Source organism: Pelophylax lessonae, assembly GCF_965119305.1.
Source record: "Pelophylax lessonae genome assembly, chromosome: 1".
NCBI lineage: Eukaryota > Metazoa > Chordata > Amphibia > Anura > Ranidae > Pelophylax > Pelophylax lessonae.
This window is the reverse complement of record NC_138768.1, coordinates 238,749,668-238,768,537: the sequence shown is the minus strand read 5'-3', so window position 1 is coordinate 238,768,537 and position 18,870 is coordinate 238,749,668. Positions and strand designations below refer to the sequence as shown.

Here is an 18,870-nt window from a genome sequence, read left to right as displayed (position 1 = left end):
AAAATATCGGCAATATCCAATAAATTACATCTATACAGCCCAAGCCTTTGTGAAGTGGCAGAAAAAAAAATGCTGTTAGACTTTCCAGTTCAGTATAAAAAAAAGCAGTCCTAGCACCATTTCAGAATTGCACTTATGGCTTTAGCATCAGATTTGTTCAGTGTACTCCCAGTTTCAGTCATTCCCTTTCTTGTTCACCTAGTTATTGAAAATCTGGTGTGTGTGTGTGTGTGTACAGTGATTATTGCTATGTAACTATTCACCTGTATAGGGTTTTTTTTTTTTTCTTTTACTGACTCTTAATTCTTCTTCTGCTTTATAGTAACAGTGACATAATTGGTGTTACTGAACCACGACGTGTAGCAGCAGTGACCATGTCACAGAGAGTGGCACTGGAAATGAACTTGCCTCAAAGGTTAGTATACTATAATGAAATGGTCACTGTGAATCAGCAAGTCAAGCCTTGGGTGATTAAATAGTAGTGCAAGTATACTGTAGATCAGGGGTCTCCAAACGTTCTAAACAAAGGGCCAGTTTATTATCCTTTAGACTTTAGAGGGGCCAGACTGCGGTCAGTGGGTGTAGAAAATGTCCTGGCGTCAGTAACTATGCCCCATCATTGGTGTCCATGGGAGAAAAGGTGACCCACTTAGTTAAGAGCAGAAGATCCCAGGAGCCGCACATCAGAACAAGACCTGCTGTATGTAGACAAGTGGCAGTCTCAGCCTGGACCCCTGTCAGGCCATGCCGCCTACGCGTTTAACTCCGCCCACTTGAGCTTACTTATGGGGATAGCCCACTGTTAAGGTCAGGAATTATGCCCCATTGTTGGTGTCAGTGACAGGAATTATGCCCTACTGTTTAATGTCATTACGAGGAATTGTGCCCCAAGACAAGCAAAGGGCCGCGATTTGGAGACCACTGGTATAGATCAGCGTTTCTCAGTTTTCCACTTGTGGCACCCTCTAAAATTTTGCAAAATCTCAAGCTACTCTAGTCTAAAATGGAAAAAAACATAAGTCCATTCCTCATGTCAGCATACCCCTCTACATGAGAGTTCTTCATCAGATCAGAGTCCCCCCTTCACATCAGACAAAACCAACCCCCCCCCCCAGCAGAGGGGGTGGGAGGTGGAGGGAGTCTGCCTCCTGCATGCCGCCTGCCCTTGATCAGAACCATGCATTGCCAAGGTGCGGGCAAGCCGGCTACCATCACTATAGCGATGAATGACAGCGCATCCTTGCCCTAGACTGTCATTGGTTGTTATGGTGCTGGTGGCTGACTTGGGGCTGGCATATCATGGCAACACATGTGGCTAATCCTGAGCAAACTGAGTCCTGTGCTTGCTGCACTTCAGGGTGTCGCATCACCCTGATTGAGAAACACTACTGTAAAGTGCACCATAAAAATCCAAATGCTTGCAGACCAACAACTATACATTTTAAAAAGATCTTTAAAAACCAGAGATCTGCTATGCAGTCTGCCTTTTGGGAAGTAAATGCTAGTGCTCTTTCTTATTAGTCAGTGAGGCTATCACATTGATGGGCCATTAATGAGGCATCAAAATGCTCTGACATCCAAGCTTAATTAGTATTTGCTTTGTAGAGTGCCTCAGATTTTGAGGCTTCTGGATCCATCTAGAAGAATGATAAAGAATACAATACCAAGAGGTGATGTGCATCATTTAGGGACATATTCATAAGAGAGTACATAATCCTTTTTTTTTTTATTTTATTTTACTTTTTGCTGTTGTCACTATACTCATAGAACATATTTGCCATTCCATCTTCATTTAAATATGGCTACTCTTCTCTCGAACAGTTATCAGTGGTTGTTTACCTTTTTATGCTTTGAATTGGAAGCACACCTTCACCCTCTCCTTTTCATATCTTCATTGTATCTGTCTCGGCATATGCATCCGCACTACCTTTTTCCTACCCCCTTAAACCTTTTCAGCTGTTGTATGGATATCTACTAGATATAATAATATAATCAAAACATATACAGTGCTCCCCTATCCGAATAAATACCCCTATCTATAACACCCTATAAAGTGCAGTGGCTTGTAACACACAGAGTGCAGGGACCAGAAGTATAGAGTGCACAAAATGCAAGAGTCAGAGGTGCGTAATGTGCACAGTCTAGGAAATAGTGTAGGGGTGTGTACCCACCTCCCCAGAATAAGTTTTTGTCTTCCCTCCCTCCAACATCGCCCTCCTAACACAAATCCTCCCACCCCCCCCCCCCCTCCAATCACTTCCTTCTACTACAAATCATTTCTGCTTCACCTTAAATCTCTCCTCGTAGCACAAGATGTAGCTCAAATCTTTAACTCTTCAGGTCATTGTGTACCCCAGTACAATTCCTTCCTAAACTTACAGACTTCAGACACAGCGCAGCTGAATGCCAGGAGATGTTATTGCTCCCAGGCTCCCCTGCGTGTTGTGTGACATGGCAGAACCAGAGGAATCTATAGGCAGCTTCCAAAGTGAAGTGAAGTGTATTGCTGTGACAGGCAGCCAGCGGGAAGAAATGCAGGCTGTTGCAGTAGTCTGCAATCACGGCTTAACGGACCCGGGGCACCCCGCTGAGGATGCACTGCCCTTATGCTGGCCATACACCTGCCGAAAAATCTGTCGTATGGTCCGATCGTCTGGTTTTCGTCCAGTTAATGGGCATAAATAGAAAATCGTTTTAAACTTTTCAGACCCGAAAAATCAAAGGAACATTTTTTGAAAATCTGCCGGCCGAACAATAAACGAATGATAAATTGAAAGGTTATTGTGTTTCTCGCCGACCTGTTTGCACTAGGTATATGTGACAAACTGAATTAATTTATGTCCATTGAACGATTTTATCTTTCGGAATTCGGTCATTACATGATGGCACAATCGTCTGCTCTCACGGCTGAGTTTTCATTTTTCGAAAAGGAGTTTGTCCGATATTTCAGCTAGTGTATGGCCAGCATTAGTCATGGCTAAATTAAATATGCGTTTTTTTTTAGCTCTGTGGCACTTCTGAGAAACTTTGGAAATTGTGTTTTTGTACATGTAATAACAGCATTCTTTTTTCTTTTAAGTGTGGTCTCTTATCAAATACGGTATGAAGGGAATGTCTCTTCTGGGACCAAAATAAAGTTTATGACAGATGGTGTCCTGCTGAAAGAAATCCAAAAGGTGAGTTTATTAGTACCATGGAATTAGTGTTATATATTTTCTTCTAGACTAGCCAGATCACAGAAGTCGCATGGCTAATTAACCCTCCAAAAAAATATGATGGTATTTTGAAACCATTTCATTTTTTTGTCTTTGCAGCCAAATATGAGAAACTCCTACTATACGTTTGTGTTCCCATTCACACAGCATGCCTGAAAATTATTAATAAATTAGTTGTCTGTCTAGTTGTTTGTTTAGAGCATTTTTCTCAAAGTCGTCTTCCAGGACAGCCCATGAGACGTTAGGCTCCTCCCCCAGGGACAGGAAACACATTCCAAAATTAAAATAAAAGGTGGTCCCTTAGTCCTCACCTTCAGTATTTTTGTTTCCTCCGGACAGGGGGTAACATGTTCCTGGAACTAAAGCTCCCGGTCTCCTGGACTGTCCATGGAAAGACTTGGAAAGATGCATCTCCTCGGCCCATAGCGGTACCCCTTAGTGCCGCAATAGGGGCTGACCGCTGTCTCCTGTTCTCCTAGCCTCTCGGCAGGACTACGGATGCTGTCTGGTGGAGCGTTGGGGAGTTCACTCCGTTGGTCGGCCGGTTCCTTGGAGCAGCAGTGCTGTGTACCCGTGAACCGCTAACTTCGGAAGAAATTTTGAAGTTGGCGCCAAAGACGGAGGGGGCGGAACTCAGCGTATCCACTCTGGCCTCACGGGAAGTGACAGTGTCACTTCCGGCGCAGTGACGGCATCCGCGGGCGCCGGAAACCCTCGTTCCAGTTTCCGAAGGCGCGAACAGAGAGTTCAAATGGGCGACCGATGTTAGGGGAAACAGCAGTTGCTGGGACCACCATACAGAGCGATGGACACCACGGCAGCAACCGCACAGGCGGCGGAAGTCGGCTCTGGCATCGGCACCTCTCAGGTAAGCAAGGGGGAACGACACCCTATTTGCAGGTACCTGTTAGGAACTCCGTTCCCCTTCCCCCCTCTCTTTTCTATCGTTAGGGGCAGGGGTTAAGCAGCACCGCTCCCTCTTTTCTATCCACAAGGTGGAGGGGGAAAAGTGGGAGGTGGGAGGAGGACAAGTATCTCTAATTAAATTCCCTTGTCTTTTATCTTCCAGGCCAAGGCTCAGGACAATAACCCACCTCAGCCCCCCAAAAAGAAATGTGCTGTATGCGGAGAAAAATTGAGTTCCTCTTGGAACAAAGCAGTGTGTCGGGCATGCATAGCTAAACTGGTCAGAGACGATTCTGCAGTCTCTACCCAGAAAATGCTGTCCTCAGTGAGAGATGAGCTAAAAAGTACATTTAGTTCATTCAGGACTCTCATTGAAAAGATGCAGGCACCAGCCCAGCCTTCCACCCCAGCTCAGGCTCCACCATCCCTAATTGACCCATTGGTTTTGGAGGAGGAAGTTTCTTCTTCCCACTCTTCTGCAGAGGGATCGGGATCAGGAGAGGAACCAAAAAGCAATGTTTCCCATGATAGCTCCAACTTTAAACTGAGCCTGGAGGATGTAGATGATCTACTCAAAGCGGTTTATACCACTCTAGAGATTGAGGAGGAAGAAGTGCATCTCTCTAAGCATGACTTAATGTACGCTAGTCATAAAAAGCATGCTAGAGTGTTCCCTGTGCATAGCTCACTATTGGATGTGATTAAACAGGAATGGAATTCTCCTGATAAAAAGCCTTTTTTTCCAAGAAACTTAAAAAGAAGGTATCCATTTGACGAAAGTGTGGAACAGCCCTGGAACAAAATCCCTAAGCTGGATGCCTCTCTTGCCAGAATCTCCAAAGGAACTGACTTGGCATTTGAGGATTCAGGAGCACTAAAAGACCCTATGGATAAGAGAACAGATATCTCTTTACGTAGGGTCTGGGAAGCCTCCATTATGAGCTTAAAGCCAGCCCTGGCATCCACCTGCATAGCCAGACACCTGGAGCTGTGGCTATCTCAAATCCAAACACACTTGACTGCAGGAACATCGAGGGAACAGATTAATAAATCATTTCCACTCTTATTCCAGGCAATAGGATTCCTGGCGGATTCTTCAGCTGAAGCTGTAAGAATGGCAGCAAGGACCTCAGCTTTAGCTAATACGGCCAGAAGAAGCCTATGGCTCAAGACATGGTCGGGAGATGTTACTTCTAAATCTCGCCTTTGTGGTCTTCCCTTCACAGGCGACCACCTTTTTGGCCCAGGCCTAACAGAAGCCCTGGAGCGTACAGCGGATAAAAAGAAGGGATTCCCAGATAAGAAAAAATTCCCCTATGCTCAGAGGAATTTTCGTGGCAGGGGCAAACAGCAGAAGTCTTTTGAAACTCAGCAAAATTTCAAAAAACATTGGACGGGGCATAAAGGAAAGGGGAGGGGTAACATCCTGTTTAACCCTCCTAAACGCCCCAACCAGCCCCAATGACTCCCTTCTCAGAGTGGGAGGAAGATTAGGGGCCTTCCTCCCACGGTGGAAGAAGATTACTTCCAGCCCTTTTATTCTGGACCTAGTAGGCCAAGGACACAGGCTGGAGTTCTGTCTTCAACCTCCAGAAAGGATCCTGATCACAAATCTTCCCAGGGATCCAGTCAAGGCCTCCGCCTTGAGTCTTCAGTTAGGGGACCTATTAGATCAAAAAGTAATTATCCCAGTCCCCAGAGAAGAACAAGGAACAGGGTTTTATTCTCACATCTTTGTGATTCAAAAACCCTCAGGAAGTCATCGACTGATCCTGAACTTACGCAATCTGAACCTTTCAATAGCATACAAACGCTTTCGCATGGAATCAATATACTCCATAGGGAACCTACTGTTCCCAGGGTGTTTCATGGCAACCCTAGATTTGAAAGATGCGTATTTTCACATCCCCATACACACATCCTATCAGAAATTCCTGAGGCTAGCAGTAAAGATAGGACCGGAAGTCAAGCACTTCCAGTTCAGGGCACTGCCCTTCGGGCTGTCCTCAGCCCCACGGATTTTTACCAAAGTCCTAGGGGAAGCACTAGCCCCTCTAAGGCTAAAAGCTATCATGATCACCCCCTACCTGGACGGCATCTTGGTAGTGGCAGAATCATACCAGAAACTGGAAGCCGACCTCCTCATAGTTCAGGAATTCTTAACTTCCCTAGGCTGGATAATCAACAGACAAAAGTCTTGCCTGGTACCCTCACAAAGAGTGACCTACCTGGGTTACGAAATCTCCTCACGGGATCAGATGATCTTCCTCCCTCAGTGCAAGATGGAGAAAATGAACCTGATGGTTGCCTCTTTACAGACCAACTTATGGGTCTCTCTGAGGGATGTCACAAGAGTGATAGGCTTGATGACCTCCTGTTTCCCAGCAGTCCCCTGGGCAAGGTTCCAACAACGTCCACTCCAAAAATTCTTTCTACAGAATTGGGATGGGCAGTCAAGTTCCTTGGAACAAAAAGTAAGGGTTCCCACCAAGATAAAAAGGACTCTTTGGTGGTGGAGATCCTCTCTTCACCTATCAAGAGGGCTAAACTGGACCATCCAGGTATCACAGAGGATTACCACGGATGCAAGCGCTTCCGGATGGGGAGCATATCTGCAGGACAGATGGGCGCAGGGTACATGGTCCCCAGCACAAAGGAAGTCTTCATCAAACCAAAAAGAACTTATGGCGGTCCAAAAGGCCTTGGAGTTTTTTCAGGTAGAGGTAGAAGGGAGCCATCTACAGATCAGGTCAGACAATATAGCAACGGTAGCGTACCTGAACAAGCAGGGAGGTACTCGAAGTCTGGGCCTACAAACCATTGCACAGAAAATCTTTGTCTGGGCCGAGCGGAACCTAACATCCATTTCGGCCATTCACCTAAAAGGGACGCAGAATTATCTGGCAGACCATCTCAGCCGCCACCAGATGAACCAGGACAATTGGTCCCTCAACCCAGAGGTGTTTCTCAAAATCACAACCTCATGGGGCCTACCGGTAGTGGATCTATTTGCCTCCCAGGCAAACAGGAAAACAGAAAAATTCTTTTCCATAACTCAAGGGGATCAGGCGTTAGGCATAGACGCTTTCGCCCACCCCTGGAAAGTCAGACTCTGTTACGCATTTCCTCCGATCAGATTGATCCCACAGGTTCTTCAGAAATTCATCCTAGAAGACACAGAGATGATACTGATAACCCCATACTGGCCCAAAAGGCCATGGTTTGCACGCCTTCAGGCGTTGGCAGCGCAACCTCCAATGTCCTTACCTTGGAGACCAGATCTCTTAACACAAGGTCCGGTGGTCCATCCATTTCTCAGGACCCTAAACCTGACGGCCTGGTATCTGAGGAACAAATACTAGGCTCTCAGGGGTTCTCAGACAGAGTCATCAAAACATTGACCAGCTGTCGAAAGCCGGTCACTAGAAAAATGTATGCTAAAATCTGGAAGAAATTTCATTTTTGGATGATGGAGAATCAGAGACATTCCCCAGATATACCAACTATCTTGGATTTTTTTCAGGAAGGCATAGACAAAGGTCTCTCCTTAGGGACTTTAAAGGTACAGGCTGCCGCCCTTAGTGTCTTTCTTCAGTTTTCCCTTAGAGAAGACCCAAATGTGAATGCCTTTTTCAGAGCAATTGCCCGGACAAAGCCAACCGTGCTTAAAACGTGTCCAGCTTGGAATCTATCCCTGGTACTCCAGGCCTTGGTTACCAGTCCGTTTGAACCCTTGGTAGACCTATCAGTAAAAATGCTCACCCTAAAAACTTTATTTTTAGTAGCTATAACTTCAGCTAGAAGAGTTAGCGAATTACAGGCTCTCTCAATCAGAGAACCTTTTCTTATGATTTTTGATGACAGGATTGTGCTAAAAACAGATCCAGGATTTTTGCCAAAAAGGGTCTCTTCTTTTCATAGGACTCAGGACATAGTCCTTCCTTCCTTTTGCAATTTCCCGAACAACAATAAAGAGAAAGAATTTAGCTGTTTGGATGTCAGAAGAGCCCTCTTGAGATACCTGGAGGTGACTAAAACCTTCAGGAAGACTGATACTTTGTTTTTACAATTTTCCGGCTCCCATAAAGGGGAAAAAGCTTCTAAGGCAACCTTAGCTAGATGGATCAAACAGGCTATCACAGAAGCCTATATAGTGAAAAAGGTGGCTCCACCTTTCATTACTGCACACTCTACTAGAGCATTGTCCACGTCTTGGGCTGAAAGGGCCGGTGCCTCACCAGACCAAATCTGTAAGGCAGCTACCTGGTCTAACTTTTCGACCTTTGTTAGACATTATCGCCTGGACCTCCTCTCTTCTCAGGAACAGGCGTTTGGTCGAAAGGTGCTCCAGGCAGTTGTCCCTCCCTAGACTGGTAAGTGCTTGCTCATCGTCTCATGGGCTGTCCTGGAAGACGACTTTGAGAAAAGCTGGGTTATACTTACTGATAACTCCTTTTCTAATAGTCTTCCAGGACAGCCGGATTCCCACCCGAACTATCTGGTATTATGTATAATGTATGATATGTGTCTATATATCTATGTATATGTTTTACAGGGTGTCCTGTGGTTCTCATGAAATACTGAAGGTGAGGACTAAGGGACCACCTTTTATTTTAATTTTGGAATGTGTTTCCTGTCCCTGGGGGAGGAGCCTAACGTCTCATGGGCTGTCCTGGAAGACTATTAGAAAAGGAGTTATCAGTAAGTATAACCCAGCTTTTTTACATCAGAATTTATAGGCAGCTTGAATTGTCAGCACAGAACAGAAGGTTAGTTATGGTAAACCTAATTCCGCCTTAACATCACATAGAAGGGGAAATCTATGCAAGATTTTACAGAATATTTCAGCAAATAAAAGATGAGCAGCAATTTTTAAAATATTTTTACTTCTGCTATATACTGTAAATGGAAACGTGTAACAAATATATAAAGTAGGTATTAATCCAATGTGGCTGTAAAAGTGGAACTAAACCTTGAAGACCGTCTCCAGTCCAAAGCCAGTTACTGTTTTGTGTCACCTCCACTATAGTGTTCTTCCAGCACAGCTTACATTGAGGAGAACATGGCAAGACGGGACAGTTTTTCTGAATCAGACTAAGCTTCAGCTAAGAAATCTTGAAAAGTAACAATGCACAGATTTTTCTTTTTTTCTTTAATGCTTACATCCTGGATTGTTTACCAGCATGGGCCCGTATAAAGTATAAACATTTTATCACATAAAGATTTGTTCCCTTTGCATTAAAGTGGTTGTAAACTTCAGACATAAGATATGATCAAAGTACAACCCCCTATAGCAGTGAAGGCGAACCTTGGCACCCCAGATGTTTTGGAACTACATTTCCCATGATGCTCATGCACTCTGCAGTGTAGATGGGAATCATGGGAAATGTGGTTCCAAAACATCTGGGGTGCCAAGGTTCGCCATCACTGCCCTATAGCATGTACTTGTCTCAATTTAAAGCACTAAGTGTAATTTTTGTCTGCTGCTTCGTTCCTCTGCTATTAGCATGAATCGCTTCTGGCAATGTTTCCTGACGCCAAGAAAAAAAAATGGTGACAGGGAAGGGATCTCTGACAGCCCCATCTGTTCCTGTGTGCTGTATTGAGGGGGTGTGTCCCTTCCCTCCAATCAGCTCTCAGACCTCTCCTCACTGTGCTCTGCCGAGTGTAATTTCAATTCTCCGCCACCTTTTTTCTGAAGTCTCAGACAAGCTTATAAATTCTGCCCTTTGAACAGATGTAGAGAAGAGACTGCGGACAGGTACAACTTATGCAGGAGGATTTTTTTAATCTCTGTGTATCAACTGAGGACAGTTTGATCCCTGGATATATGTAGGGGTTTGGAATCACATTAGTGTTACTAAACCCACAACACTAAAATCAGTCTGTATATGCAGTAAAGATTATGCTTGTTTTAGTCACTGTGGCACCTAAGGGGTTATTCCTCTGCATTGTGTAAAAAGGCTGTCTGATCCTGTCTTCTCTGATCTTCACCTTCTTCCAGTGTCTCCAACTCCTCTCCGGATATTATAAATAGGAGTCAGGCTGCACATGCTCAGTTTGGTGTGTATTGCTAGAGAATTTTTTTTTGTTCTTGGGGGAGTACATGTGATCAGCACAGGGCCAGTCAGCTTGGTCCAGATAGAGGGTCAGGGGTCCTGAAGTTTTATAGGACAGTGAGATCCGAATGAAAACTCCTCCTACAAGCTTAAACCAATAAGCCCTGTTGCAGATTTTCCTACAATTCCTTTTCTGGTGAAACAATTGTTACTGTGACAGGGAACATTTCTCAGAGCCCTGGATATCAGTAAAAACCCAACAGGGGTTCTTTTCCTTCCCCAAAATATACAAATTAAGAAACATGTTTAAGCTGGATATACACTATAAGGCTCCATGTACACGGGATGCTGGAAATGGCCGTTTAGGAGCAGTTGGGTGTTTTTTTCAGAAGCCCCTGAACGCAGCTCCATGTTATCTTATCTGTCCATGTACACAGGGTCGTTTACAGTCATTTGCAGGCAGTTGAGTTCAGGGACTTTTTTAGAACGCAATTATTTGCGTTCGAACGTGTGTTTCCCGCCGTTTCAAACGCAAAAACGCATCCGAACGCGATGACCCGCATTTAGCGTTCGCGTTTTTCCATTTTAAAGGGGAATAATTTTTTTGACCTCTAGGAACGGTTCTAAACGCAAACGCCTGCTAAACGCGGGTACAAACACGACCGAACGGACGTTTCAAACGTCCTAAAAATTCCAGCATTCAAAGGGACTTTTAACAACGTTCCGTGTACATGGACCCTTACTCGGTCTTGTATACTACTATTCACAAATAGGATCATCTATCATAGTTCAAATTTAATTCTACATTTTGTATAAATATAGTTTTTATACCCATGGTTTTACTGATAATATTTAGACTGTTCTCTCTTGTAGATCCCACTTGCATGGGTAAAAGTAAAGCTGGTTTTCTGGGACTCTGCTTCCTGATGACCAACTAAATCTGTCTGCCCTCTATATGACATCCCCAACAATGCAAAGCATACATGTCACCGTTTACATCTTAGTGAACTGAGCTTTTGGCAGTCTGTCAAATAGTAGATATGCCCTTAAATCCAGCTTTTGTAGGTTCTACTGGCATCAAAGTGAGCATTGCATCTCTTGGTTCAGTATAATAATGTATACATATTAGCTGGACTGGAATTCCTGTTAACCAAAAGTACCCATATATACAATATATAAACTTACTGGTAAGTCCTAAAGCAAACCTTTACAAATAAGGCCTCTTTTTGATTTTATGTTGCCATGCCTTCAGGGTCTTTTCCCCAAGATCTTGCAGTTTACTCAAGCACTCCCTGAACTGGTTAAGGGGCGGCTGGGAGGCACCGGCTACCTCACTGGTGTCTTTTAAAAGCCAGAAGTATAGAAATACAACTGTACGTTTTCTGAAATAAGGCACATTTTACATATGACTATAAAGTAATTACTGTTCAGCGTGTGTAGCTGTATGTGGATGGTTTTCTTTTAGGTAGGGGATCGTTTTAAAAATACTGTTCTTAGAGATTACAGTCTACAAGTATTTAGCCAGTGTGCTAATGTTTAAGCCATTGTTTTTGTTCTGTTTCAGGATTTCCTGTTAAGCAAGTACAAAGTGATAATAATTGATGAAGCTCACGAGAGGAGTGTGTACACTGATATTTTAATCGGCCTCTTATCACGCATTGTTCCTCTTCGGACAAAGGTTACTTTGTTTCTATCTTGCTTTCTTCTATTACTTCAAAAAGTAATATCTATCCAATCTTGTGTATTGTCAGAATTGTGTTAGGAATGTAGAAGCAGTCTTTTTTTTTATTTTTTGAACACAGGCTACTATAGGGTGACTATTAGAGGTTGATTTACTAGAGTTGGTTGGAAGTGGATTGCAAAATCTGGTTCAGCTCTGCATAGAAACCAATCAGCTTCCAGCTAATTGAACAAGCTGAAATTAGAAGCTGATTGGCTACCATGTACAGCTGCACCAGATTTTGCACACTTCCGTTTTAGTAAATCAACCCCTTTGTGCCTTGTGTTAAAGGTGCAGTCTGATCAAACAGGATCATTTTGCATTTGAAATAACTGTAGAAAAATGCCAACCCGTTGTCAACTCAGCCAGTAATACCTCAACCGCTCCCCCTTTAGCTGTAAAGGCAGCGGGTGGGAATGTACACATGCCTCGATGCTTTGCTTCACGGCTGCAGCAGGAATTCTACCCCTGTCATGTTTGGTGAGCACTAGTGCCTGCCGAATACAACCTATTCAAATCAATAGGGGTGCACTACAACTGTGTGCAATGCACGCAATTGCGGCGTGGTAGTCCATCATTTAGGAGGATAAAATAGGAGGTGAGGAGGGGATATACCAACTCCACCCTGCCTGTGAAATTAGCGTTCCAGATGCAAAATGCTTTCCAGGAAAGTACCACAAGCATAAATGAGGCCATAGTGTGACTGAGCCCTCAAGGATTACAGCCAAGTATAAATTGATTTTCCATCCATTTTTACATTCTACTTGTGCACCTGCTACCAGTAGCTTCTGGTATCGTTGTTACAGAACCAAATTCAGGGTCATTCTGCACATAATGCAGTTGTGTGTTTGTAGTCTCATCCACACCCACTGGAGTATGAGAGGGGAGCCAGTGAACCACAGAATCATGTGAAAAATGCTGCACTCCCAGAAGCCCTCTAATTCTGGCTGCACGTTCTTATTTAAAATGCAAATCAATGGGGTCCTTGGTCCTACTTAAAGCGGTTGTAAACCCCCAGGTTTTGTTTGTACCTATAGGTAAGCCTATGATAAGGCTTACCTATAGGTACTGTAAATATCTCCTAAACATGTACCGTTTAGGAGATATTTACATTGCATGCAGCCAATGACATCATCGGCGCATGCGCTCTGAAGGAACAGCCGCCCGTGCCGTTTCTTCAGAGCCCTGTGCCGTGAACAGCGGCTCTTTTGCGCATGTGCAGGAGTGACGTCATCAACGCTCCGGCAATTCAGATGGCCGGATGAAGCGAACCCGGAAGTAAGACGGCTGAACAGCCGTGTTACCGGTGAGCAGGCGGCACCATGGGGGCTTTGTTCTAAGGTAAGTATTTCATAATGAGCTAGTATGTGATGCATACTAGCTTATTATGCCTTTGTCTTTCAGGTTTTTTTCTGAGGTTTACAACCTCTTTTAAAGTTTGTCATTTCTAACCATGAACTTCTCTTATTTGCTCTCTTTTGATCTGTTAAATATACAATTAAAAACATTTTGTTATATCTGTTCCATACATGCAAAAGAACCCTGTTGATCCTGTCAGAAATAAGAAGCACTGTATTGTGCATTCTGCACGGTTATCTCAATGTTATCAGGAGTATGTTATAACTATACAAAAGGAAGGGAATACTCTGTAGTCCGTCCAAAAATTCTTGTCATAGGGTGACAATGCTATTCCTGTATCAATACAGAGTGAGTGTTGTCACTTTAGAACATGAAGTGTGTTGCTGGCAGGATGGCCAGGTGGAAATAAAGGGAAACTCATTTTGCCACCACCTCTAAGGCCCGGTGGGCAACAATATATTAGATTTTTGGATAGATGCACTGAACTGTCTAACTTTAACACAACTGCGATTTTTTTCCTGTATGTAGCAATAAATGTTCTTTGTTACCTGAAACATCTGTTTAAAGATAGCAGTCATTTTCTTATTGATTTTTGTTTCCTAACAGAAAGGGAGCCCTTTAAAATTAGTTATTATGTCTGCTACCCTGCGAATTGAAGATTTCACAGAAAACAAGAGACTTTTTCCTGTGCCCCCCCCAGTAATTAAAGTGAGTGAGCTCTTTCTCTGTTCCTTTACATCGTCTGGTGCTTTTATCTCACAGGGAAAAACTGTATGTGGGCCTGTTCTTTTCTTTTACTCTGGAGCATAGAAAATTATCCATGTACACTGCTGCTTGTTAAGCCTCGTACACACGTACCGAATGTCGGCTGAACGATCGGCCGTCTTTTGTCCGGTGCTGTCCTGACGGCTGAAAACTGCAAAAGACTGCACATGAATTTTGTCGGCCAACAACAGCCGACTGCAGAAGTGATGTCATGTGATGGTTAACTTTCCGTGTGTTTTTTCTTTTCTGAGCATGCCCAGTCTTGCTAATCGGCTGTTTGTCGGCCGAATTCTGTACTGACTGGCGAACAATCGGCCGTTCTGGTGTTGGCCAACAAAAATTTTAATGCCTGCACAACAGATTCTGTTCGGCCGAAAAGTCGCTGTCGGTTGTCGGAAGCATCATACTAACAAGCCGACAGTCGGCCGATCGTTCGGTGGCCGAATATTTACGGCCGACACGGGGCTTTACTTTGCATTCTAGGGAAATATCTGCCCATGTATGGCTGCCCTTAGCAAGCAACTGTTTAACCCCTTCAGGCCGAAGAGTAAAACAAAGCTAAATGCCTAAGCACAATTTTGCAACTTTGACGTGTGTTCGTAAAACCATATATATCATCACAACTACTTTGTGCATCCAGGTGGATCATACCTGTTGTTTTTTTTTTTTTCAGGATAAATGGGGCTTTCATTTTGTAGTAAATAGTTATAGATATCTCATCATTTTGATTTTATTATCAAAGAAAAACTTGCTCTAAATTGTGAAAAAAAACCTTTTTGTTTTTGTAAACTTTAGCTGTAAATTTCTTGTTACTACCATACCATACCACCAAGGAACAACCCAAAAAAAATTCTCCTGCTTTTGACGATCGCAGCCTTTACCACATGTGTATGTTATTTGTTGTTTATACCTATAGTACAGGGCAGAAACAATTGTGCACATTTTGCTTTTTTTTGGGTCCTACCTAAAACACACTGATGCTAAATAAAAAAAAAAACAGTGACTGATCACTGTGGTAGCCAATCATCACCACAACGATCAGGTGACCCAGAATCGGGAGTTCTGGGACTCTCGGTGAGATCCCGGTCTCTGTGCTGGGAACGCGTTGTGCGTCGTGCTCCCAGCACAAAAGATATACGCCTATATGTTGCCCAACGGATAAAAGCCCAGTGCAGTGGGGCCGCACATATGTGTTATGTCTGCGTCAAGGGGTTAAAATTATTCTAGCTAATAATACCAAGTTATGTTTATTATGGCAATTGGAAATAGCTGGATCCCAATTTGCTTTTCATGTCATATTTAAGGTTGTTTCCTCCTTAATCCTCTAAATCCTATTAGTAGTTTCCAGCCACCTCTTGCACTATGCGGTCATGCAGGGATTTACTGCATACTTAACATTTTCCAAGGAATAATAGCAGCACAGAGTTTGTCATTGATTATTTATGTGCAGCCGGTCATGTTATATTGTCACCAGTTCTAGCATGTCCAGCATGAAGTTCATAAAGATGTTTGGGTAAAATTCACTTGATAAAAAGCAAGTAAATTCAAACATTCTGTCTTTTTTGCCAACATTACAAAGCTCAGGTATACTTCTGTTGCATTGTTGCTGCTGGTTGATAAAGAGGTGCACAAAACAGTATATAGTTCTGTAGTATTTGTAAAGGTAAATATAAGGTCCTAAAACTCCAATGTACCAAGAAAATTGTTTATTTAGCTCACCAGTGCTGACTTTTCTTTTACTGTCCAGTCACAGGCCGAGGGAGGGACAAGACTTGGAAATGGTACTTATAGCAGATACTCTCCAATTAGCTGTATAGCAGATACTCTCCAATTAGCTGCTTGTAATCTCATTTCTGAATACTGAATCCTACTCATTAAAGAGGAGCTACAGGCTCCTTCAGAAAAAAAATAAAATCATAAAAAATACTGTAGCTGCTGACTTTTAATATTAGGACACTTACCTGTCCAGAGATCCCACGATGTCCTCACCCAAGGATATTTGTCAGTCGGCTATCTGGTGCTGCCGCCGCCACCATCTCCTCTAAGGGAAACGGACAGTGAAGTCTTGTGGCTTCACAGCTTGTTCCCTACTGCGCATGTGAGAAACACTGCGACAAACTCAGCCGAAAGTAGAAGCGGGTACCTGTTAAACCAGGTACCTGCTCCCCCCCAAAATGTGCCAATTGTGGCAGCGGAGGGGGCAAGGAGGCAGATAAGTCGAGCTTCCCCTTATGGACCTGGCACATGCCATTGAGAGACCAAATTGCAGCAGCCATTGAAAAGCTCTGTATGTACTAGGGATCGCCCGATTATCGGCAAGGCAGATATATCGAGGGCCGATATTCACTTTCCCAGATATATCGGTATCGGCCCCGGAACTTGCCGATATTTTGTGACGTCATTCTGCCTTCTTGGGCCGCAAGAGTGTATCACAGCCATACACCCACCCACAGCAGCCCGGTGCCAGCCAGCCAGCCAGCCACAGGCCCTGTCACAGCCAGCCAACCACAGGCCCTGTCACAGCCAGCCAACCACAGGCCCTGTCACAGCCAGCCAACCACAGGCCCTGTCACAGCCAGCCAACCACAGGCCCTGTCACAGCCAGCCAACCACAGGCCCTGTCACAGCCAGCCAACCACAGGCCCTGTCACAGCCAGCCAGCCACAGGCCCTGTCACAGCCAGCCAGCCAGCCACAGGCCCTGTCACAGCCAGCCAGCCAGCCACAGGCCCTGTCACAGCCAGCCACAGGCCCTGTCACAGCCAGCCAGCCAGCCACAGGCCCTGTCACAGCCAGCCAGCCACAGGCCCTGTCACAGCCAGCCAGCCAGCCACAGGCCCTGTCACAGCCAGCCAGCCACCCACAGGCCCTGTCACAGCCAGCCAGCCAGCCACAGGCCCTGTCACAGCCAGCCAGCCAGCCACAGGCCCTGTCACAGCCAGCCAGCCAGCCACAGGCCCTGTCACAGCCAGCCAGCCACCCACAGGCCCTGTCACAGCCAGCCAGCCACCCACAGGCCCTGTCACAGCCAGCCAGCCACCCACAGGCCCTGTCACAGCCAGCCAGCCACCCACAGGCCCTGTCACAGCCAGCCAGCCACCCACAGGCCCTGTCACAGCCAGCCAGCCACCCACAGGCCCTGTCACAGCCAGCCAGCCACCCACAGGCCCTGTCACAGCCAGCCAGCCACCCACAGGCCCTGTCACAGCCAGCCACAGGCCCTGTCACAGCCAGCCACAGGCCCTGTCACAGCCAGCCACAGGCCCTGTCACAGCCAGCCAGCCACAGGCCCTGTCACAGGCCCTGTCACAGCCAGCCAGCCACAGGCCCTGTCACAGCCAGTCAGCCACAGGCCCTGTCACAGCCAGCCAGCCACAGGCCCTGTCACAGCCAGCCAGCCACAGGCCCTGTCACAGCCAGCCAGCCACAGGCCCTGTCACAGCCAGCCAGCCACAGGCCCTGTCACAGCCGGCCAGCCACAGGCCCTGTCACAGCCGGCCAGCCACAGGCCCTGTCACAGCCGGCCAGCCACAGGCCCTGTCACAGCCAGCCACAGGCCCTGTCACAGCCAGCCACAGGCCCTGTCACAGCCAGCCACAGGCCCTGTCACAGCCAGCCACAGGCCTTGTCACAGCTAGTCAGCCAGCCACAGGCCCTGTCACAGCCAGCCAGCCAGCCACAGGCCCTGTCACAGCCAGCCAGCCAGCCACAGGCCCTGTCACAGCCAGCCAGCCAGCCACAGGCCCTGTCACAGCCAGCCACAGGCCCTGTCACAGCCAGCCAGCCAGCCAGCCACAGGCCCTGTCACAGCCAGCCAGCCACAGGCCCTGTCACAGCCAGCCAGCCAGCCACAGGCCCTGTCACAGCCAGCCAGCCAGCCACAGGCCCTGTCACAGCCAGCCAGCCAGCCACAGGCCCTGTCACAGCCAGCCAGCCAGCCACAGGCCCTGTCACAGCCAGCCAGCCAGCCAGCCAGCCACAGGCCCTGTCACAGCCAGCCAGCCACAGGCCCTGTCACAGCCAGCCAGCCACAGGCCCTGTCACAGCCAGCCACCCACCCACAGGCCCCGTACCAGCCACCCACAGGCCCCGTACCAGCCACCCACAGGCCCCGTACCAGCCAGCCACCCACCACAGGGTGCCAGCCAGCCACCCATCACAGGGTGCCAGCCAGCCACCCACATCCCCTGTGCAAGCCAGCCACCCACCACAGGGTGCCAGCCAGCCACCCACAGGCCCTGTACCAGCCAGCTACAGCCCCTGTGCCAGCCAGCCACCCCCAGCCCCTGTGCCAGCCAGCCACCCACCACGGGGTGCCAGCCAGCCACCCACCACGGGGTGCCAGCCAGCCACCCACCACGGGGTGCCAGACAGACAGCCACCCACCACGGGGTGCCAGACAGACAGCCACCCACCACGGGATGCCAGACAGACAGACACCCACCACGGGGTGCCAGCCAGCCACCCATCACGGGGTGCCAGCCAGCCAGCCACCCATCACGGGGTGCCAGCCAGCCAGCCACCCATCACGGGGTGCCAGCCAGCCAGCCACCCATCACAGGGTGCCAGACAGCCAGCCACCCATCACGGGGTGCCAGACAGCCAGCCACCCATCACGGTGTGCCAGCAAGCCAGCCACCCACCACGGGGTGCCAGCAAGCCAGCCATTAAGCATTAAACAATAATTAACATGTTCAGTACCAAATTTGTGTCAATAATTGTATTTATTTTTCAAAACTTTAAATGTACAAAATATCAGCCCATATCGGCTGATACCGATATGCGATGGCCAAAATATCGGTATCGGCAACTAAAAAACGATATCGGTCGATCCCTAGTATGTACAG

The 18,870-nt window shown here is 46.6% G+C and overlaps 1 protein-coding gene across 1 annotated transcript in view; it reads left to right on the top strand.

Annotated features, from left to right (window-relative positions):
• Window positions 1-18,870, top strand: part of DHX37 (DEAH-box helicase 37) — a 70,176-nt gene that overhangs the window by 11,792 nt on the left and 39,514 nt on the right. Inside the window, exons 7-10 of the mRNA XM_082261934.1 lie at window positions 323-415; window positions 3,080-3,176; window positions 11,745-11,858; window positions 13,866-13,967. Coding sequence (XP_082118060.1) covers window positions 323-415; window positions 3,080-3,176; window positions 11,745-11,858; window positions 13,866-13,967 — 406 coding nt within the window. The remainder of the gene's footprint in view (window positions 1-322; window positions 416-3,079; window positions 3,177-11,744; window positions 11,859-13,865; window positions 13,968-18,870) is intronic.